This window comes from Actinia tenebrosa, unplaced genomic scaffold (assembly GCF_029948245.1).
Source record: "Actinia tenebrosa isolate PJP-AT-01 unplaced genomic scaffold, QUT_ActTen_1.0 PGA_scaffold6__47_contigs__length_16458017, whole genome shotgun sequence".
NCBI lineage: Eukaryota > Metazoa > Cnidaria > Anthozoa > Actiniaria > Actiniidae > Actinia > Actinia tenebrosa.
In genome coordinates this window covers 2,329,764-2,353,739 of record NW_028292583.1, presented here as the reverse complement: position 1 = coordinate 2,353,739, position 23,976 = coordinate 2,329,764, and the positions used below count along the sequence as shown (strand labels likewise).

At 35.8% G+C, this 23,976-nt stretch overlaps 2 protein-coding genes across 6 annotated transcripts; both read right to left on the bottom strand.

Moving 5' to 3' along the window:
* Positions 1-6,512: 6,512 nt before the first annotated feature.
* On the bottom strand, positions 6,513-13,685 carry LOC148905830 (von Willebrand factor D and EGF domain-containing protein-like). Its single transcript, XM_089038887.1, has 11 exons — positions 13,422-13,685; positions 13,047-13,306; positions 12,193-12,253; positions 11,759-11,959; positions 11,115-11,229; positions 10,638-11,033; positions 10,463-10,563; positions 10,146-10,314; positions 9,501-9,803; positions 8,865-9,142; positions 6,513-7,157 (listed from the first exon to the last, which is right to left on the bottom strand). Exons 1-9 carry the CDS (start codon positions 13,683-13,685, stop codon positions 9,733-9,735), a joined length of 1,638 nt encoding a protein of 545 aa, XP_088895013.1. The 3' UTR covers positions 6,513-7,157; positions 8,865-9,142; positions 9,501-9,732.
* Positions 13,578-22,581, bottom strand: LOC116299657 (von Willebrand factor D and EGF domain-containing protein). Of its 5 annotated transcripts, none has more exons than XM_031708370.2 (12): positions 22,455-22,581; positions 19,916-20,046; positions 18,824-18,987; positions 16,582-16,617; positions 15,969-16,228; positions 15,741-15,836; positions 15,315-15,665; positions 14,760-14,833; positions 14,555-14,618; positions 14,259-14,471; positions 13,974-14,173; positions 13,578-13,894 (listed from the first exon to the last, which is right to left on the bottom strand). In XM_031708370.2, the coding sequence occupies exons 2-12, from the start codon at positions 20,011-20,013 to the stop codon at positions 13,717-13,719; spliced, it is 1,734 nt and encodes a 577-aa protein (XP_031564230.2). In that variant the 5' UTR covers positions 20,014-20,046; positions 22,455-22,581; the 3' UTR covers positions 13,578-13,716. The 5 variants fall into 5 exon arrangements, with proteins under 5 accessions (XP_031564230.2, XP_031564223.2, XP_088895126.1 ...); XM_031708363.2 differs by having other exon boundaries at positions 22,428-22,580; XM_089039000.1 differs by having other exon boundaries at positions 19,916-20,015; positions 22,428-22,580.
* Between the last annotated feature and the right edge of the window lie 1,395 nt (positions 22,582-23,976).

The window sequence follows — 23,976 nt, the reverse complement described above, 5'->3', positions numbered from 1 at the left end:
CACAGGCTCTATAAATTGCGAATTTAATTGCACATCAGACCATAATTCTTCTGGAAGCACAAAAGCACAGCTCGTCTATAAAGGTACTTTTCCAGCTACTTTTGTAGCATCTTTCTTAATTCTTCTCATGCTATTAGGTCCAAAACAACCTATCAAAAATGCATCTGTTTTCAATGTAGTATACATTTATACAAATACCTAATGAGATGCATATTGCAATTTTACTTTTTTAACCCTCAAAACCAATTGATTTATAATCTGTAGGATATAAAACACAAGAATAAAATATTTTGACGTTAGGTATTTGTATAAATGTATACTACAACCTTTCTGCAATCAAGTGTGTATGTATATATATATATATATATATATATATATATATATATACACTTGATTGCAGAAAGGTTACCTAAAAATACCTAATTTATTCAGTATATTTAATGATATGCAAAACAGAAAACTCGCTTTATTTATTATTTGTTTCATTCAATGAACGTCAAAATATTTTATTCTTGTGTTTTATATCCTACAGATTATAAATCAATTGGTTTTGAGGGTTGGAAAAGTAAAATTGCAATATGCATCTCATTAGGTATTTGTATAAATGTATAAATGTATACTACAACGTTTCTGCAATCGAGTGTATATATATATATACAGCGATATGCAGAAATTCTGATCCAACCAAGTATATAGTATATAACTATATCGGGTGCATTATGGGTAATAGACCCGCGGGTTCAAAGCGGGATTAAAAGTACTAAAGCGTTGGCTGGCGTTTTGTTTAAGATAAGTTACCTTTCAAAACAAACTCCGCTTTTTCCAACCAGAAAAAGAATTTTTACCCTGCGTAGGACTCGACAGTCGGCGTTATTTTCAATATAAACCGCTGTTTATTTTATGCAATTTTGATTAATACAAACGGCTTTAGTGCAATGATGATTAATATTCAAACTTTCAATCTCGTGAGTGAACTTGTTTTGCATAAAATTGCAAAGCTTTTAATAGCTTGAGACAAAAGAGAGAGAGAGAGAGAGAAAAATAAAATAAAAGGTAACCATAAGTTATAAGAGGAGAAGTGGAAGAATATGCCTCTCTTAAGTAAGAATAACCTCTGTTTATCTAGAAAATATATTCAGCCTGTTCAACTGAGATTTGACTGAGTTGACGCTCAATAACAATAACACGGTAGACTACGAATAAAGCAAAATATCCTATCCAGAGTAGCTCATGAACAATTTTTGTACCACTTTTGTCATAAGTCATATTACCGAGTGTTTTGGTTTTGCTGGCCTCAGAGTGTTTGATTGTTTTAGAAGGGACTCTTTTAAAAATAAGCGAAGAATGAGTTCAGAATTGAGCTCAGCTCAACCGAAACTTCCAAGAAGAGCGACTTCAAAACTGATTTTAAACTCAACCAATTGCAAAACTTCCAATGTTTCACGTTACATTAATAAAACCGTTTACAATATGACATTTTTTCTAGTAGTGTAGAAGTATTCATAAACAACACTCGGTAGACCAGCCAACGCTTTGGTACTTAGCTTTGAATCCCGCGGGTCTGCTTTCTAGATTAAGGCATTTTATCACACAAAACATCCTTTTAACAATATATAAATCACTCATTCAGCCCTACCTTTTCTATGGTCTTACTGCATGGGGCCAAGCCACAAAAACTAGTTTGAATAAACTCTTGTTATTACAAAAGCGAGCTATGAGATTGATCTATTGCGCTGATAGAAGAGAAAGTGCTATCCCTTTTTTCAAAAAGCTAACATACTTCCATTGAATTTACAGTACTTGGAACCTGTCTCTAGCTTGATGTATGATGTTGTCAATGAACTTGCACCACTAAATATTTGTAAACTGTTCTCCTTTGTAAGCAGTATTCATTCTTATAATATCTTATATATCTTAAATATCTTCTTCATCTAATAATTTATATGCAAAATACTTTCGAACTAATCTTCAAAAGAACTCATTTTCTTGTTTTGGCGTTCACTGATTGTGGAATCGAATTCCTAATTCTATACGGGACTTATCAAAACCGGCTTTCAAAAAGAAAATTAGACAGCTTCTCTTTGGTTATTTAAATAAATATGGCTATGATGTTGAAATTTCCAATCTTTTTTTCCTCTAAATAAAATAGTGCACGATATAATAATTTCATTATTTGTTCTAAAGTCAATATTTCCTTCTTATATGCTATCAATTTATTTTCTTGTGTGTAAACATTTAAACTTTTTTCTTCTTCTTTTCTTCTGTCAAACACAAACCCGCCCAGACCAGCTTAGCTACTTGCGGGGGAGTGTATTGTATTTAACTATTGTAATTTATCTTTAAAAATTAATAAATTGTAATTGTAATTGTAAATTGTAATTTGATGCGGCCAAAATTAATATTTCAGAGCTATATATTCACAAAAGTCATTGCTCATTCTTTGCTTGCAATCACGTGACAATTTGACTGAAATTTTGCTTCCGGTTTCCAAGTGACGGTCAAGTAAACGAAGATGGCGGCTCGCTTGGATCAAGTTAACAATCAATCTGCCCCAAAAAGTGCTATTTCAGAGTACGCTAGTTATCTTGACTGCATACCCAAGTCAAGATATTTAAACAAAATATCTATCTGTGATGGAATTGATCCATATTCTGTGAAACCAAAGGACTTTTCGAAGGATTTCGCCGCCTTTCCTGGCTTTCAGTTCCGGGACATTTCCAACTATCTTGTAGTGTAAACATCGTTTTTTATTTTCATTTAATGTCTTTGCCTGCAAATCGGAGAGCTTTTGACGTGTTATGTTTAACTCCTCTTCCATTGCACACAAAAGATCGCTGGTCAGATCCGTCTGGCATTCTGCATCCTGACGATTCGGGTTTTCTGTCGTTTCTGTCTGTGTGTCTGTAATAAAAAAGGGAATCGTGGCATCAATAACAAAGCTTTAAAGTAAATAATAAATAAGTTACATATTTTTACCTTGGGCTGATAGGTGCGGATCATCTATGGTTTGTTCACAAGAGACTTCTTCATCAATCAGCCGAGCTTGCTTCTGCATTTATAGTCAAGCAAGGCACTAGCAGCTTCGGAATGGAGACGTTTCAGATCTCTGTTTGCTTCTCTCACCGCGCTTTATAGAGCTCTCTGTGGCTTGTTTTATCTTCTGATTGCCAAGCTTCAACTTAGGGGCCCAATCTATGTCGTCTTCGTCATTTACATTGCTTGGACAACCTAGATAAGATATACATGTATAGAATTTGTTTAGTAAACAGACTTCGATACGACGCGACGAACCTACAAATACTCTACAAGCATCGTCGTATTTTCAGTGTTTACAACAAACCAACACGTGCAAAGCAAAGAAATAACATCTGAATTTCAAACTCAAACAAATATAGAATTGTTAAATACCTTTTACGAAGTGATCGCTACATACACGAGCGTGTGAAGATTTAACTCCTTTCGAAGATACAGTACTGTTAAGTCAGGATAGCCAGCCATCGGTTTCGACGTCTTTTTGATAAATTTCTTGTCCGATCTCTCTTGTGAACCACTTCTTTCAGGTATTCTAACAAACCGTTTTCTTTTTTCTTATTAGATCGGTTTGAACAACCATAAACTGAACAGGAATCGGGCATATTTTACGAAAATGTTCTTTTGACAACTTGTAAACACATACATTGCTTTGTACGCCAGCTGAATTCTTGACCGTCAACTGGAAATATGCATACATAAGTTCTAATTTGTATCCTGACGTAGTTTTAAGAGAAATTATCAGGGAATTTTAGGATAATGGAAGATCTAGTAAGATTGACTAGAAAACTGCGATGGAAAGTGCGCATCAAATGTTTACCCCGTCTTATGCATTATACGTTTTCACAAAATTGCATGAGTCGATTACCTTCAAAATGTTCCTTTTAAAACTAGATACAGAGTAAAACTAAATGAGCAATGACTTTTGTGAATATATAGCTCTGAAATATTAATTTTGGCCGCATCAAAGCCATTGTTTAGTTTTGAAGTAAATTATGCACTCTATTTAACGAATCTCAAATATCTCATAATTAGCTAGATAGATTTTTTCAAAAATCCCTACACATGGAGGCATCTAGTATATAATTATGCGGTACGAAGCATTTTAGTGTTGAACACTCTGCAAGGCTAAAATTGTTCTCTAAGCAAAACATTTTTTCCCCTCATAGTCACGTGTTATGACGTCCGATCTCATTAAAAACTGCATCAAACATTAATTCAATCTTTATGTGACTTATGTGCAAAAAGATTTGCAATCGGATAAAACACTTTTATGCACCATCGTTCCAAACGTGGAAGGTAGCGGTCAAGCGTGAGGGGGTCCATCCACCTTAATCACTGTTGTATAGTGTAACGCTCAACCGTAAATACTAATCCAGGCAAGACAAAAGAAAAATGGGGACATGTATATAAGTATATCCGATAAACGTCACAATTTTTGACATTTGGTATATATATCAAATATACTTTATTGCAGAAAGGTTGTAGTGCATATTTATACAATTAATACCCAACGCTTTCGCAGGTGACCTTAAATGATTGTAACTCTTTGAAACGAAATGCCTCGCTCCTTTCATCCCTCATTAAGGATGCATTTTCTTGATTATCTGTCGAGACCAGGGCCAGAGAATTCCGATGTATTAGACTAAACGGTAGGTTTGTAGACGAATATGGACCTAAAGGGGATTATTGGTTTTGGAGAGGTTCCTGCCCGTCTGGATATGGCTACAAACGTTCTTGCAAAATTGCCCGGGACATTTGCTGTTTCCCAAGACATTAATAACAGGTTATAGATAAACTGAAGTAAACTTAAAGCTCAGTAGTTCAAAACAATAAAGATAAATTGGTCAAATGAATAGTGATTAATTCAAAGGTTAAAACTGAAATGTTTTCAGAGTGTTAACTTCGTGGTAAGCATGTTTTGATCATGAGGAAATGAACTACAAATAAAATCAGGTACTCAAAGAGATGGTAGTTTTTGTGCTTTAAATAATGAGCCATTCTCAATGACACGCTCCGCTCTAGCGATTGTTTCTTTCGCTTTTGGTGGACGTCGATCAAGGCGTTTCCATGACATTCTATAGGCACGTGCCCTTCTTATAGCTTTGTGCTTTCCGACAATCAATGGAAACGCCTTGTGATTGACGTCCACCAAATCCCAAATACAGAAAAAATCGCAAGAGGGCGCTTGCACTCTTTGATATCGATCAAAGCCGAGAACTGAATATACTGACCCTTCGCCAAAATGGCGACCGCAAATTTGAATGAGTTCAAATTAAACTAAGTGAATAACCAATACCGGCACTGAAAAGAGCACCTTTATTTTAGTAACCCTATAAAGATTCATTATCTCAGGTGTTATAGCGACCGAGAAAACTTAAAATATGTCTTGGGCCGTAGGTTTATTAGAATATATGTTTGGCTATTTCTATGAGTTACCGATGGGAGCGAAAAACCAATTTTGGGCGTGCAGTTTGTAATTTCCTTGTTCTCAGAATATCGAAAACCGCAGTAACATGAATAAAATTCATTTGGAAAAAAAAAAAAACCTTTTTAAACTTAATTGTTTATATCATAGTTAATCAGTAGATAGATTATCATAGATAATCCGTGTTTTACAGATAAAAGCAGGTAACGTGTATATTCAATTCAAGGACATTTCATTTTGGGAAACATTCATTGGTTGTTGCACCCCAAGGCGCAAAGCATTATGGGGTATGCGAAAGTAGAGAATTAAACTAATGTCTTAGGTAATCTTCGGTCCTACAAACTATATCTGCACCGCAATATCGGAGTTTGCACGTAAACCAACACAGCGATTAGCCACTTGGTGGACAGTTCATACCAAAGTTATGACAAGATTGGAAACGGTCGTCAAAATGTCAGCTCGTCCCGGAGGTACAAGCGGTTTTGAGGGTAAAGTTTAGATATCCGGCCAGTTTCATCGGCCTTCTTTCCTGCTAGATGATTTACTACCATCATAATATAATCATACAATAGTCTCTTAAAGTTTTCAGCGAGATTTTATAAATTTTGGCAACGAAGCTAAGGGAGATTTCAAAAGTTTTGATGTCTAACAGTTGGACGACTAGACTGTTAACAGTCTCTCTTTCCCCTCCAGACTCAGTCGAGTCGGGTTTTTCTGGTCTTGGACTTGCGGGGAATGGGTGTGACTTTGATTTGGACAACCAAACAGCCATTATTATGCCACAAAGAGAATCTCTCTAAACAACGATGCAGGCGAACAGATGGATGTAAACGATAATATAGAGGCGCAGTGCATTATAGTTGACTAGGATTCTGTAATTAAGGACTATTAATAGCGAAGCTCCCACCATACTTAAGAAAATTGTTTTATATTATTTATCGCTGTACATAATGTGAGTAAACTTGAGCCCGACAGATACCGCGCGCAATCATCTTGGTAATCTCTCTTGGCAATCATCCACTGTGTATTAGTAATAATATGGTCGGGCATTCCAAATAATTAAATAGTTTTGCATAGTTAATTCAAGAAAATAATCAATAACGGAGAGATTAAGAATTCCAAATAGCGGTACATAATAAAGATGAAGGTGTTAAATAAGCTCCAACATACCCTCACATAAAGAAACCCACTGCATGCACCAACAGCTTCTTGTTTATATATGTTTTTTGAAGGCTAACATGAATCAACCATGGGGTAAACGCATACTTGTTATTTTCTTAAACTGTAAGAATATTTTAATTTCGTTATATAATGGTAATATATAGAGATTATCAGATGTCAAGAGCTTGATATCTTAAATGTGATTATTTGCATATCATACATTTAGCGTCTATTTTGATTTGGTTAAAACTAAAATATGTCGCGAGATATTATTGGACAGTTTTACCGTATTTATTCACAGCTTTATTTCACGGATATCGACCATTAATGTGTAATAATATAGTTTGAGCCCCGTGATCAATGATCTAATAAAGATATACGATACAAGTAAATATCGCATCTTATGTCAATCACCGCTACGCTATCATGTACAATTCAATCCCCAATAAGATTACGCTAGCATGCAAGATTACAAACAAAAAAGCAGTAAACAAGGTCTGGTCTTCCTTTACTTAATATGACGTCTGAATTTAAGAACCTGGAAAGAGAAAAAAGACGACATTCAGACTTTCATTCACTGTGTATTTTGTAAATTAAATAGACGATAGAATACCTGTTGTAAGCCATGGAGTGGGGCTGGTGGTCTTACTACGGGGGGAAGGGCTTATTAAAAGAGGACAAAAACGTCTGCAGCGAATATGTATCTATTAGGAATACTGACTCAGACATCATGAACATTACAACAGGCGTGCCTCAAGGGTCTGTGCTTGACCCAATCTTATTCTTACTGTATATTAAGGATTTTCATCACTCCTCTAACGTACTAAACTTCCACTTATTCAATGATGAAGCAAGCCTTTTCTACTCGAACAAAAAACTCGATGTCCTTGAGTCTACCCTTAATAATCAACTCATACATGTACAAAACTGGTTACAACCAAATAGACTCTTTAAATGTTGAAAAATCCATTTTTGCTGTCCATCCTCCTCAAAAGAAAATTTCTTTGAAGTTAAAGTTGTATTTGAGCAACAACCCCCTCAAACAAGTAACTAATATCAAATATCTAGGGGTCTTCTTTGATGAAAATCTAAACTGGAAACATCACGTTTCTTATATTGGTAGCAAAATAAAACGTGGTATAGGAATGATTTCTAAATGCGTCATCTTGTCCCTACAAAAATACTTGTTAGTCTTTATTACTCTCTAATATATACCTATCTTATTTATGGAGTAGTAGCGTGGAGCAATACCTATGAAACTACTGTGAATCCTCTTTTTATACTTCCATAAAGAGCTGTAGACTTATAGCATTTGCCGACTTTAGAGATCCCTCTCAACCCACTCCTTAAGCTTCATGACCTAGTAGAAGATATATACACCACATACTCTCACCTTCATGACCTAATTAGATTTGAAACTGCCATCTTCAGACATGATTTTCACCACAACAATCTTCCTAATGTTTTCAACTCATTTTTCTCACAGTTATAACACTAGACTTGCAGCCAATTCAAACTATTCTTTACCATATGCAAGAACTAATTTATTAGTTTATTAGTTAATTTATTAGTTAGGTTTATTCAATGTTAGATTTGCTGCTACAAAATATTGGAATTCTTTGATTGAAAATTTTAAAAACTCCAATAAGAAAAAATTCAAAAATACTTTTTAATGAGATGATCTGTCGCAATTAGCTTGTGCTTTTAACTAGGTAAATGTCATTAACTTTATGTATTATTGTAAATTATGGCACTATATAAAAAGTTGAGTTGAGTTGAGTCTGAAATCCGTTGGAATGGAATTTGGTTTACTAAATGTGAACTAGTCTGATATTTATTTCACGGGTTAAGTGACTTCACTCTACGATTACTGTACATTTAGTTCAGGGTTTTACTGGTTTTATGAGAATACAAAGACGAATTTTCTTAGAACCTAGTTTTTAGCATGCTCGAAAACTGATTTTTTTCTGCTTGCTTTTAAGACAAGACTTTAATTCCACTTGGAAAACTCCTGCCATGGAAAATGGTTCATTATTCAATATGAACTGAATGTGTAATTTTTTTATCCAAGGACATGTCCTTAACACAGTACACTGTGTATCTATTAGGACTTGTATCTAGGTCTTTCTTGACCATAAGATAATTATGATAAAGGATGAAGTAGAAGCCCAGTAATGATTTTTTTTCGCATTATCAAATTTCCTTATTCCTAAAAAGAGTAAAAAAAGGGTAACAAAGGCATTACCTCATCTCTTGATGTCTTTATCTTAGTAAATGTTGGTGTTTCTCCTCTCTGGTACACATATCCAATCACCCTGAAATAGTACATGGTGTCTGGCTCAAGGTTATCAATCACACAAGAAGAACCATAGCAGGCTTTTTTCATATTCAACTCGTTTTTCAGTTTTCCGTAATCCACTTGCACTTTATTGGATGGAAACGAGTGCACTGGTTTCACGAACTTCAAAAGTACTTCTGTCATACTCATGGCCTTAGCTTGTACTTTGATAGGAAGCGAAGGAACTGTAGAAAACAAACTCGAAGTAAGAAGGCTTCGAGGAGAACAGCGAGAGAATAAAACTGACTCTAAACAAAGCATGCCACCCACTTGTCAAACGATCACGTTTTGGCGTTTACAATTAAAAAATAAATAATATGTTTATTTGAGTTACCATTCTTTTGATCAGATGAGCACTTTAGCTTCGATAATATACACCTAATTGAAGTTTTAATGCGTCCAATGGAAACAAGGAATCTTAACTAAGGGCAATGGTGATATGTAATTAGACTAGGATTTGAGTTTGATCTAACTTTTATTTTCCAACTCAGTTTTTTTCATTTAATATTTTTATAGCGCAGTTTTAAAGACAATTCTACTTACTCTTGACTATTTTGCATTGTTTTCGTCCCCAGTCACGATACTCTCCTTTACTGGTAAAGGCAGACATCTTAACACAGTACTCAGTGTATGACTTTAGTCCAGTCACCATCGTACTGGATACATCACTTCCGGTAACCACAAACACTTTCCATTTGTTTCTAGGATACAGCAGTTCCTTGTAGTATATTTTATAGCCTCTGATGATACCGTTCCGTTGTTCTCTTGGTATAGATTACCACGTGACCTTCATGGTATCATATCTGACTGGAGAGATATCAGTGACGACTGGTGCTGCGTCAGGTGCTGATTTTAGGTAGGGATTTTAAAGTAATCGAAATGAATTTTAAAACATGTCTATTTTGCATCTTTCGTCTGCATCTGCTTTTTATACCAGTTTGGTACACACTTCAGTGTAGTAAAAAAATATAATATTTTCCTTTCGATGATAATATTTATTCCTTGTGTGTTGTAAAAGATATATGGTAATATAAGATTTATAAAAAGAGGGGATCAAATGAAATATATACTTCGAACAAAAAAATAAACATCTGTGCCACATGTCTATCTAATATAGAAGAATACTTACATAAAGAATCAAAGTGTTATGAAACTGTGCATACGAATGAAAATGTAAACCTTTCTTACCATCTTCGCCAGTCTTCGCTACAGCTTCCGTCGTTTTTTCACCATCATTGGAGAACATCACAGTCAAAGTAACACGGTAATTTTCGAACTTCTTCAAACCAGTTAAGATCTTGGTTGTGACAGTCTTTGGCACTTTTATTTTCCTGGTTAGTTTGTCTGTATGACCATACTTCAACATAAAAGATATTTTATCATGACTTTTGAAGGTCATTGATTTTTAGGCTCTATTTTACTGCGTTCTTTCTTTCTTTCTTTCTTTCTTCTCTTTTCTTTTTTTTGTTGAAGTCTGTGATGTTTGTTTAACACTTTAGATTTACCTTTAGCCAATAATAATCCACAGACTGTAAGTCTTTAGGTTCGTTCCATCTCACTTCAAGTTTTGTTGTCCCTAAAGGTTTCACTGCAAGACCACGAGGACCTGAATGCGAACAAGCATGCAAAATTGAATAGAAGATATTTAGGGGAAAATAAGAATTGTATTATTATACTTACATTCAGACCTGGAACAAACTTTCAGGCACCGTTCTCCACCAGTTCCTCTGGGACACTGACATTGGTATGATCCAGATCCCCGTGGGTGGTAGGGGTGGGGTACACATTTGCCACCATTGAGGCATGGACATTTTACTATACGTACGGTCACATGTATTATATCAAACGCGCCACACTCGTCAGTCACTTGAAAGGTAAACTTGTTATTCTGATTGGATGTCACCTTCCATGTCAATAAACCAGATAGACTGAGTGTATATCCAGTAGCTGTAGAACTGAGTACAGAGTATGTTAGGGGACGGTTATCAGGGTCTGTTGCTTTCAGTTGGATCACAAGTCTTTCTCCTTGTAAGGCAAAATAGGTGGTCTTTGAAGGAAACCTGGGAACTTGATTGTCTGTGCAGTTACAAAGGAAAAAGTATGATGTCAGAGCCCGTGATGTAATAATAGGTAGAGGTTTCTATAATTCAAACATACTTTTTCTACTTGTCCACTTTTTATGGTCAACATGTGGTAAACACTGCTGGCACCAGTCACGTGGGTTGGGTTCATTGGCAGCAAAGCAATGTCCCTTTATTAAACAGGAATCAATCTAAAATAAAAACACACACACATCACATCTTCCATTGAACGGGTAAATAAGAAATATTATATGTATCCTACCCTTACTTAAGAATCTAAAAAATATTCGTTGTTCGCTAGATAAGAACACCAATGACGCTAGTTTTAGAAGTACCTTAAAGAGAATATTAAAATCATATGGCACTTGATCAAACAGTGGTTATTGTCGAACTAACAAATAGAACAGTTAGGAGATGTGCTAAAGCCTGAATTCCAAAATACTGTTTTCGAGAAGTTGACAAATTCAGATCTTTGAAAGACGGACGGGTATCGATTTTACTAAACCATAGTTTCGACACTTGCAGAATAACAGCATCAGATGCTCAAGGGCGAGATACTTACTACACCTCTACACGTATTTATGATGAACAGGCCGGGTTTCTCCTCCTATCATTTGCTTCAAAACTTGCATTGGTTTACCTCATTGTCAATTGAATACGTACCTTAAATTAACATTTTCCTGATTTACTGCAGTTCATGCACTTTGAGTCGTAAGTCACATGACGCAGTCGTTGAACACTAGTATTGAATCCATTATTAGAAACCGTGATCAAAAGTCCCCCAGCAGGAGTACCTTCGTGCTGGTAGTCACCAAGTCTAGTCGGAGGCTCAGGCAGGTTGCACTGTACACCAAACAGATCAGTCATTTTCCCTTGTGATGTGACAGGAATTCCACGAGGAGACCAGGTACCTGGGTAAACCTAGGATAAACGTAAAACACTGAGACGTGTTACTTTCATATTCAACTCCAGGCTTCTCATACAAAACATGAGTCGGGTCCAAGGCAATCATTTAATAAACCACGTTGTTCCTGGACCCAATGATATTTGCAGCTCAATAGTATATGCATTGCACGTATGTCTATGACGCACAAGAAATACCTTTTCTTCCTGTACATGACATGTTAGGCTCTCCGATTTGATAAAGTTCTGACCCAAAATATTTGTTTTTTACATGGTCGTTCTCGTATATCACAAAGTCCACCATTGTAAATCCTAAAACAGCATTAAAAAGAAACAAAAATTAGATTGATTTTTTGGTTTAAAAAGAAATAGACCGTTATGTAAATAATAAAACTGCGCTTTCTTCCTTGGTGACAGAGTCATTTATGCGGCGTAAGCCTCATTTCAGTGTCCAAATCAGTATTCCAAATACCAACGGTAATGTACAACCATTCCACGGAATATTCAAGGTATTCCCTTGCAAAATCCAGGCTATCCCTATAGAACAAACTGGAATATTGGACGGTCCCGGTTCTCTACGGGTTGGGGAACTATTCAAATTTATAGTACGAATACTATTCTCACTGAGAAAATAACCACGATTTTGCTCCCGCGTTCAATAAATAACGTTCAGCATGATGGTTATTGCACGAGGTGCGAGCAATTCCATCCCTCGGGGCATTGGGAAGGTTTTTAAACCAACACCGAGCCTGTTTCGCCGTCTTTTCGCAAATCCGGTTTGGGAAGCAAACTCTTGCTGCGACCCTCCCTCCTCCCCTTCGGCGACGTTCACTACTTCACATACCCTTCACCACTCAATGTCTCCGGAATCGCGTTTCCCATATCTTAATTCCCTATCCGGGACAATGAGTGGTCAGCCTCTCAGTGAAAATGTCTTACTATTTAAATCATGGACGATTACTCAGTGAACAAAGTTTAGAAGAGAGAGGGCTCGTGTAAACACAATTATGCAATATAGATATAAATATTTTTTGAAAGAAAAGGCGGATTAATCATTAGTAAGTCGGAACAAAAAATATTAATATATATATTTCATTTTGCATACCCTAACAACTCAGGAACTGCATTAACCTGCATGGAACAGTCCAGTGCAGTATAGCCTTCTTCACATATACAGGTTCTGTTCTTACACTTGCCACGTCCACTACAGTCTGCAGGACACAAGTCTTTTACTACCTCTCTGGGAGGCATTAAGTCACCACTTGCAGTATGAATGTAGAGTGAAAGGTTCTTTAATGTGGTATCTTCACATATGTACTTCATGGTCTCAAATGCCAATACTGCAAATGTTTTGTCTCCTGACAACTAAGAGTGTCAAAATAGAAGCAAATGCTTGAGTTTTTTTCTAATTTCACATATCTCGTAATAATGCACCCGGCCCTTTCCTACTGTTTCATAGTCATATTAAATATCGCTTTACCTTCAAGTCGTTAACACACTGTATCATGGCATTTTTTAAGTTGGTTTCCGAGATCTTCATGCATGCCTTTCCTGCTTTTGTTTCTTCAATTTGTGTTTTACAATACTGAGTTGCCTCATCTTCTGGTATGACTTCTATCGGTGATCTCTTGTTTCGTATGCGGTTTACAACGAGTTGTACATGAAGATCATCCACATAGTAGCTACGTTCCATGTGATCAATGATGTCATCACTATACCGGTAACTGTCTACAGATCTTTTCATGCCAAAGTGTGACTGGTCATCTATTTGAGTATTAAGTACTTCTATCTGAGTAGCGTCGATTCTTGTGAAAAAGATTTGCGTTGTCATCACATCTTTCATCCTGTGTTGTTTCGCCTTCGATGCCACAATAGCAGGATCTCCCTTGTTGATCTTGCTCTTCAAGTTCTTGTTCAGGGAGAACCTCAAAAAAGCTCTTCCCTTCTTTAAGACTGTTAAAGCAATATAAACAAAATTGTTGTATTTGTGCTTGGCCATGTGTTATCAATTCTATTTGTGTCATTGACTTACCGCCAGCTTGCTGCAAATTGTTTTTCATCATCATGAGGTTTACCATCACCTCCTTTGTTCCAATCGTCTTCCGGATCGTCATTAAAGTTACCACAAAGCCCCAAGACTTTTCCCTTGTCAGTAGATGGTGCATTGATACGAACATCCAGTGACCTTCCAGAACGTTTTACTGAGACTCTGATACCCGAAGACAGAATTACCTTTACATATGAAAAGGAAGAATTATGGTAACAAATAATTATTAATCTAAATTGTCTTTTTAGGAATTCAGTGATATAAATGTACATCCTGCTCCAATGATGAACCACTGATCTTCTTAGTGATTTGTATTCCTTTGGATAGACTTCCAGGACTTCGTTTGAAAGTCCTCAGTATTGTAGGCACTGAATCTTTCATTTTGTTACACATAGATATAACTATGACGTCTTTTCCCTCTCGTATTGCTGCACCGCATACACAAGTCATTTGACCAGAACATATCCAAAGACGAACCTGAACCTGTCGAGAAAACAAAATACGACTGGCAATAGGTATAGGATCCATCACTAGTTTACCTTTGTTCAAACATTTTCTTTTTTTACCTGCACTTTCTTTGCTTCGTTGCTGTACATGACATAATCACCCATCTCGTTATAAAAATATCTTCTGAAATGTAAACATTGAATATTAATGTAATTTCTTGAAGGACTCCGTCTTGCATTGTTGGAGAAAGTATTTTTTTTGGTTAAATGAATATTTGAAAATAGAATTAGGAATGGAAAAAGAATTTACAACTGAGAGATTTACCTTTTGTCAAATGTAAACAAATTAGGATCGGTGGTAGTTAGGCACAATCGTGTTTCTGTGTTATCCACTGTAACCTTAAAGGAAAAAGCACATATAACAGTTATCTTGTCTGAAAATTTCAGGATCTTTTGTATGAGAATTTTCACAATACAGAGATCTTGCATTGTAGAAAGAGATTAATTATTGTAATATACTTCTAAAGCGTTAGTACATAAAAATAGAAACAACAAAAAACAAGAAAAAAAAACAAACAAAAAAACAACAACAACAACAAAAACAAAACAACAAAAACAAAACAAACAAAAAAACAAAACAAAACAACAACAACACGCGAGATGTAAAATGAGAAAAAGGAATTGAAATTAAAAAGTCCTATGTAGATCTAAGTTGACCAAACATGTCGACATCACCAAGATATCAGCATATCTCAGCACAACTAGTACACATGTGAGTATACGTGAGTATGGTGAGAATTTTTACGTGCTTGCTGTTCTTTCTCTCTCCTTTTCGACTCTGTAACTAGACCCTTAATATACAAAGTTAATGATCTTGTACCTTCACTGCTGGCATTTGATAGCTATCCACATCTGACCAACTGGTGCTCATGGTTTGCGGTTTGAAACGAAAGGAGAAGCTTTGTCTTTGATCTTGTTGGTTGTCACAGATTCCTCTAATCGTGATTGTTTTACCACGAGTTATGTCTTGTGTCTTCAGCTCAACCTGGCATTTGTCAACTGCAGCTTGTCTTCTTTGTGCTTTGTACTTTTGGGGTATCAACACAGACACCACTACACTGTCAGATCCAGGGACATTCATTGTGGGTAAAATAGGAACAGTTGGCCTTAAGGTAACTGTTATGTTCTCTGCTACGTTGCATTCTTTGACAATCACGTGACGTGGAGAAACCTGGCAACATTCACAGAGCATTTACAAATAATTACGTATCACACACACATAAAGAAACTATAGGCTGGAAGCTACCTCGATTCCCACGTAGTACTGATTACTGTCTTTTCCTGTTGCTGTCCATTTATTTGTCTTTTTTGTAGAGAACTTCATGAAAAGTTTGCACCACACCTGTTTGTAATATGAGACAAATAACAAACCTTGTGAAAAATGTTTCATTGCTTGCGTTAGATTTTCCTGAACCATCAATATATAATTTTTTTCCTATATTATTTGATATGATTTAAATATTTTGCAACATACTGTGTCGCCTAATGCAAAGTGATCTGGAAGTACAATGGAACTTTGTCTTCGAGTGCAATCATTCTGAGCATCTGCTGGCTGGTCTGGAACACACCACCTGTCCTTCTTTACAGGTTTAGTTGATCTTCCATACCATTCAACCAGGTATGAGACGTTCCTCCACACAGGAAAGTCAAAACTGCAAACCAACTCCACCTTGGGCACAGCAGAGTCATTACGGTATGACACAGATGGCTTAAGAACGTAGATGATTTTAAAATCTATGGTAACATTTGAAACATAACATTGAAGATAATCAGTCAATTTTGAGCATAGCGTCTTATACATATAAAGCTATATTAGAATCCCTCACTTCTCTTACAACTATTACAACTCTAAAGAAGCATCGATAGTCGTAAATAGACTAATATTGCACTGATCATATATTATCAGTTTATATGGAGCATTGTCCTTATTTTGGCGCGAGACTGAGCTTATGATATGCAAGAGAAACTAAATATGTGAAGAGCATAAGCATTTCATTTGAATAAAATCCATTTTTACAAATGGCCGATAAAACTGCCAGGCTCAATTACTATAAGGGTTTTGGAGTACAATATATAAATGGGAATACCGGTACAGTTTTCTCTTCCTTTAGGGCAGGGGTCACCTGTAAGAAAAAAGGAATAAATGGCAATTAAGGAGATTCACGATAACGATAACGATAACGATAACGATAACGATAACGATAACGATAACGATAACGATAACGATAACGATAACGATAACGATAACGATAACGATAACGATAACGATAACGATAACGATAACGATAACGATAACGATAACGATAACGATAACGATAACGATAACGATAACGATAACGATAACGATATATAGTAAAAAGCTATTTTGAAAACATTTAATTTGGTATTGCATTTCATCAGTGGAATAGACCTAGGGCATGACGAAAAAAAATTGGTAACAGGTAATGAATGCGATCTGATTCAGAAAAAAATAGAAGCATAAAAACTACGTGTGAGTAACTCCCTACTTTCATTAAGAGTAACAAGACCAAGCTCATGTAAACGTTCATTATATGAGAAAATTGGTAAGATGATCTCAGTTAATTGCTCTCCTTAATCTCCCCTTAAGTGTAAACCCAGATGTTTAAATGTTTCGACTGAATGAAGTGGTTGAGAGTCCACGACAAGAGGTTGAAAGGTTGGTTGGTTCTTTATGAAAAATACCCTTAATTCCTTGGTCTTCTTGATATTAAGGCGCATATCATTTTTGAGTGTCCATATTGTAAGATGATATGTAAAACAGTTTTCAAATGAGTGGGAAACGCACGGCATTGACTTAGAGCAAGGATCGGTATGACATGATACCGTAACATTACAGTTTTTCCGCACAAGTACCTTACACATGCTAATGTACATTTCTTGACCTTAGGTATGGTAATTCGTTGACACCCAATTGTTTTATAGCCGTTAGTCGAGTTTTTTTGCTAGCAAAGTGGATTATATGACAATGAGAGCTACAAGCTTCAAAGAATAATATTTTAATTCAATCAAAAAACAAGAGGTTTTTATTTTATTCCTAAAGTTCCTCAAGCATTTCGTCTAGCTAGGCCAATACTTTATTCATGATACTCGTGCTCTTCGTGGCCTGTTCACACATGGACTTGTGGTCTATTTGGGCTTCATAGGTTGCTTCTTTCAGGCTTTTCTTCCGTTTGACCTGTTGTTCATCACCCAATTCACCTGTCGACGCGTCCTCGACAAACTCAACCATCTTTTCTCGTCTTCGCTGCTCCGGTGCTCGTTTTTGAGCGTATTTTATTTGATCATCAAGTATTCTTGAACTTTTTTCCAATTCCGTTACGTTTTTTCGCTGTCTGGTTCTCTTTTGGCTTGCACTTTTTTCTTTGCTCTCGCTACCGCTTCAGGTTTCGACTCCTCTCTCACTATTCTCTTCAGGCGGCGAATGGCAGTGGCTGAATCTTTTTCAAGATAGTAGTCCAATAGAGGAGAAGACAAAGGCACATAGTGGACATAGACATTTCCATCTCATGAACACGCAAATGATATGCGACATTTCTGGATTCTTAGGTAGCACATATGATTCCCAAAGCTTTCGTTTGATGACACCAATCGGGCCTGGGATGGCGCTTGATTTCCCGCCAAACTTATTTCTTTTGGGGGACAAAGGCTATGCAGATGTCCCACCTCTTTTGATTCCTTTTAAAGATAATCAGATCCGTTGTATTCGTAACCACAGACAAAGAAGAAAAGCTAGACGCTTTAACCGAGAACTTTCGCGAACGTAGAACATGGAACATAGAAAATATAACATGTTTTTTAAATATTTAAAAGATTATAACTGTATTTCTAAAATATGGCGGCATCCAAGGTGGTTATTACCTATTGTTACAGAGTTGTGCAGATTCTTAACCGAAAAACGTATTTCTTGGTTTGAGCAGCTAGCAAGACCGAAAAATTAATAAAAGAAATGTTCTGCGAAAACTTTGTTATAAGGACTACTGTCATTACAAAAGCAAAAAAGTGAAGCCCTATGTGTGGTTGTGGACTCATTGTTATATAATCCGCCTTGCTAGCAAAATCTCGACTAACTCTAAAACAATTGGGTGTCAACGAATTACCATACCTTAGGTCAAGAAATGTACTTTAGCATGTGTAAGGTACTTGTGCGGGAAAACTCTATTGTAAGGGATTTCCAGTTCTTTCAGTAATAATTCTTCCAATTTCAACGATTACGGTAAAATACGGTAAGGCTACAGTACATCAAAGAATTAGTCTAATCGTTTCTCACTCAAGTGAATTGAAAACCGCTCTGTTATCAGAACACATTACGTATTGAGCAGTGACGTCCATTTTTTAGCCATCCTGGACAGCAGTAGTAGTAAGAGTAAGTCTCTTTGTTTCTTTGTACTGGGTAAAAAGAAGGCCAAAAATAGGGAGTTATAGAGCGGTTCAGTCTGTTTGACCTGGTTCTAGTCTCAGAACACACGTTATATCTAAAAGAAGAGAAAGGAGAAAAACCATAATGGGTTCTCTAGGGTCAGATATGCCCTTGAGTATGAACCTTGGGAGTGGTAGATTTTTGTAAAATTTGTTTTAAAATCTCTTTAACATAATCCTTCAAAACTATTAATTATTAAGACGTCTCTTTAATATTTGCAAAATTCAAATTATATTTATGCTAATGAGATCAACATGCTTGAATTAAGAACGGCCAAGTCCCTAAGGGCATTCAAGTCCGGCTGTAAAAAGCATTTCATCATAAATAAGGACTAAACTTCACACGGCACTCATGTAAAGCAGTTATTTATCTTTCTTATTTTCTTAATTTCTTTTTCTTATTTGTTATATTCAATTGCATTGCATTTTTAAATTGTTGTATTTTTACTGATTGAGACGTCCGTTTATAAATAAAGATATCTATCTATCTATCTATCTATCTATCTATCTATCTATCTATCTATCTATCTATCTATCTATCTATCTATCTATCTATCTATCTATCTATCTATCTATCTATCTATCTATCTATCTATCTATCTATCTGTCTGTCTGTCTGTCTGTCCGTCTGTCTGTCTGTCTGTCTGTCTGTCTATCTGTCTGTCTGTCTGTCTGTCTGTCTGTCTGTCTATCTATCTATCTATCCATGCTTAAAGAATACCTAATAACTCCCTATTTCTCAAAGTATTCGATATGTAAGTTGTTAGCAATTATGCGTAGCACCTGGCTATTACAGTAAGTACTACCAATATTTTTTAGTTTTCAATAACTTGTATTCTGTATTTTAATTTGCAAAACTTAGTAGTTTATAAAATTGATTGATTGATAGTATGAAATAAGCGATTTTTAAAGCCTAATTAAAATATATCTATTAATTTTTCTAAATTTCACTTTCAGTACACAAGATACCATGAAGAAACTTACCCAGAGGGGTCTAGATCACTTTCTCTGCTCTCTATCACGACCAAGAATAAAAAAATAGCAACTGTAGCCAATGTCCGAACGATGCACTTGTGATTCATGTCTGTAGATTGGATATGAAGATCTTCTAGTCCCTGGTTACATATCAAATAGAGGTTTAGTCCAGTTGTGATTCATGTCTGTACATTGGACATGAAAATCTTCTAGTCCCTGGTTACATATCAAATAGAGGTTAGTCCAGCTGTGATTCATGTCTATAGAGTGGATATGAAGATCTTCCAGTCCCTGGTTACATATCAAATAGAGGTTAGTCCACCGGTTGTGATTCATGTCTATAGAGTGGATATGAAGATCTTCTAGTCCCTGATTACATATCAAATAGAGGTTAGTCCAGTTGTGATTCATGTCTATAGAGTGGATATGAAGATCTTCTAGTCCCTGGTTACATATCAAATAGAGGTTAGTCCAGTTGTGATTTATGTCTATAGAGTGGATATGAAGATCTTCTAGTCCCTGGTTACATATCAAATAGAGGTTAGTCCAGTTGTGATTCATGTCTATAGAGTGGATATAAAGATCTTCTAGTCCCTGGTTACATATCAAATAGAGGTTAGTCCAGTTGTGATTCATGTCTATAGAGTGGATATAAAGATCTTCTAGTCCCTGGTTACATATCAAATAGAGGTTAGTCCAGTTGTGATTCATGTCTATAGAGTGGATATGAAGATCTTCTAGTCCCTGGTTACATATCAAGTAGAGGTTAGGCCAACAGACAGACAGACAGACATATTTTATTTGTCGTTTTGTACATAGTTGCACATCAACTTAGTTCCAAATAAGTTACGAGTATATACGTATGTTTATGTATGCGCATAATATCGATATTCACATATTCCACACATACGTATCATACGTACATATATATTCTGTATATATAAATGTTCACATAACTATTTCGATAAAATGCGTTACTAACGAATCCTAATCATCTTTATGCAGTATTATAAAAGTATTGTTTTGTTGTTGTTGCTTTTTTCACTACGCAGAGCAAAACAATTGTAAACGTACTTTGCTGCAGCTGGTTGTAAAATATGGAGAGGATCTATCAACTTCAGAAACAATTGGTCCTCCGTAAGAGAGCTACTTATGTTATTTTGCATAAGAAATTCTTCTCTAAGTTTGGAGTATAGAGGACATTTAATTAGGAAGTGTCTTTCATCTTCTATTATATCAGTACTAGGAAAGCACTTCCTTTCCTCTACCTTCTTGTAACTAGAGTATCTGCCTCTTTCAATTTCTAGGTCATGGTTACTTATTCTTATCTTAGTTAAGGTTCTTCTTTTATTAAGTGACCTTCTTACATATGACTAACTTTGAAGAGGCGATACGTTCTTGATTTGTTCTTTTGGCCAGGGGTGTCTCTTTTATCATTAAAGATCTCCCCGAGCCAGTTTTGTTTCTATATGTCTTCAAATCTCGTTTTGATAGTAACAAAGAGCTTTGGTTGGTGAGAGGTATTGGAATTTACTTCTAGTCATACATTACCCAGCCCATTTTTTAATAATGACTCTTTTACTTTTTGGCTCCAGCAAATTTTACGAATAATTGTTCTGAATTATTGAAAATGAAAATTTTGGTACTTTCAATATTTACATCTAGACCATTTGCATTAGAGAATATTTCAAGTTTATTTAAAAGGGCTTGAAGATCTGTGTAGTTTTTACCGAATAAAATTAGATCATCAGCATAAAGAATATAATTTAATAGTGCATTATCGAAACAGATCGGGTCATTTATATTTGTTTGTTTAAGAAAGTCTGGAAGGTCACTTTGAATAGAGTAGGTTGAATAGAGTAGGACTTAACATACAACCTTGTTTCACTCCTTTAAAACATTGAAAGGACTCAGTTAAGATACCGTCTGTTTTGATAACAGAGCGGGGGGGGGGGGGGGGGGGGGGGGGGGTTACTCCTCTATATTCGCTATACGGGTACGTGCCGACAAACAGGGTATGGTTTTCAGCGGTTCTACTCTGAAACAGCGTTTATAGAGTGGATATGAAGATCTTCTAGTCCCTGGTTACATATCAAATATAGTACAGAGGTTAGGAAATTCAATAATTTGTAGAAAGTTATAAAACCACATTTCAATTTTTGGCATCATCTTCCAAACTAACTGACGTGCACTTGATATGCCTGAGTGTTCAGTGTGTAGATGTGCAGGAAATAATATCACGTTTAATAAAGTCCGTGCATGTAAAACGGGTAATTAAACTGCATGCGCTGAGTGCGATTTTTTTATTAGAAATATTGAAGATTATTATAGAGTGGTTTGAACTAATCAGATTGCATGATTTACTTAAAGAAGAAATATTCGAACAGATAACTAACAAGATCATTGCAAATAAGCGAGTAAAAACAAAAAAATGAACTAGGCATTAAATAAAAAAGTATAAGATTCTGGCAAACACTATTCAAAACGGCATTCGCAAATTATGACCAAATGATGTACATACCTACGAACGGGTAGCTAGGCGAAATACCTTATAGTTTATTGGTCAGTGTCCGGTACGACTGGAGATATAAAGTGCATCCGACGAAAGTTTGACCAAAGTGCGCAGTCTTGTTGATAGTTCGGTAGTTTCATACTCCTAGAAGCTGAAATTATTTGAAGTACGATACGACATTAATACTGCTGCGAGCAGAATTGGCAAATAATCAAAAGATGGGAGTTCCACATTCCTCAATTAAAGATCCCTCTCTCTGATTTCTAAAATGATCTATTTTCTTAATAACTGCGCCGCATTTATTACACTGATCAGTACGTGAGGTGCCATGATCTTCGTGTGCAAGAACTGTCATACTGCAGCGAGCATAATTGGCAAATGATCAAAAGACAATAAACAATGTACTTTTTTTCTGCTCATCTCCCTAATGAAAAATCCATCAACCAAACAAGGCATTTCGATGAATTTAATGAAACCATCCATCTTTAAATTTGTTAAAGTTATTCAAAAACATGGCGATGACGTTATTACATGTATTGTTTAATAAAGGCTTGACTAGAAATAGCTGCCAATATTGTGATTTACGTCTGAACAAGAAACAATTAATCTAACTATGATGAACACCTGAGCATATGATATTAATTGTTTCTGCACTCTTGTGCCCTATACTTGAGGAATAAGTGATGAGAATTCAGCATTCCTTTTTATTAAGATTACTCTGATTTCTAAAATGATTTATTTTCTAAATAACTATCGCATTTATTACACTGATCAGTACGTCAGTGAGGGGCCATGAGCGTCGTGTGGAAAACTGAACGCAGCTTGATCAGATCGAGATCTTTGGAATGATTGGCTTAATTAGCTCAATAACAATATGTGTTTATAATACGAAGAGCATTAATTTTCATTTGTAGATGAGGGAATACTCCACTTAATCCACTTAAGTAGGCTTAGGTCGACTCAAAGTTTCAAGCATATTCTGAGCTATTTCACAAATTTACATTTTAAAGTTTACCGTTAACTGATCAGGGGCGGATACAGGATTTTTCAGTGGGGGGGGGGGGGGGGGGGGGGGGGGGGAGGGGGGGGGGGGCGGTGGAAAAAAATTCAATCAACCATAGGTCATTACACTTCCCGAGTTACACTTCATGTAAATAACGAAATTAGAAAGGCGCTAAAAAGAAATAGATTAGAAGCATTTGATAGTACAACTGCGTTTTAGAAAATGGAAATGATTGTAATGTATACAAAAATTACGATAATAGCTACTTAGCTACAACAGCGTTACTGATGATTTTATTGTAAAAGGGACGCTGACATCATTCTTCTTGAATGTATTGTCATATATAAAGAGAATATGAACTAAGAGAAGGAATTCCCGTGCCCCATCATGTGAAAACTTTAAGGCTATTTTTAGAAGCTATTCTAAAAATATCATCCAATGATATCATTTATTTGATCGTTTGATTTTCTGCACGCGTATAGTACGCGCGCGCTCTTCGTTGTTTGCTAACGTTTTCTTGTACTTTTCTTATGCTCAAATGTTCAAACCTGCCCT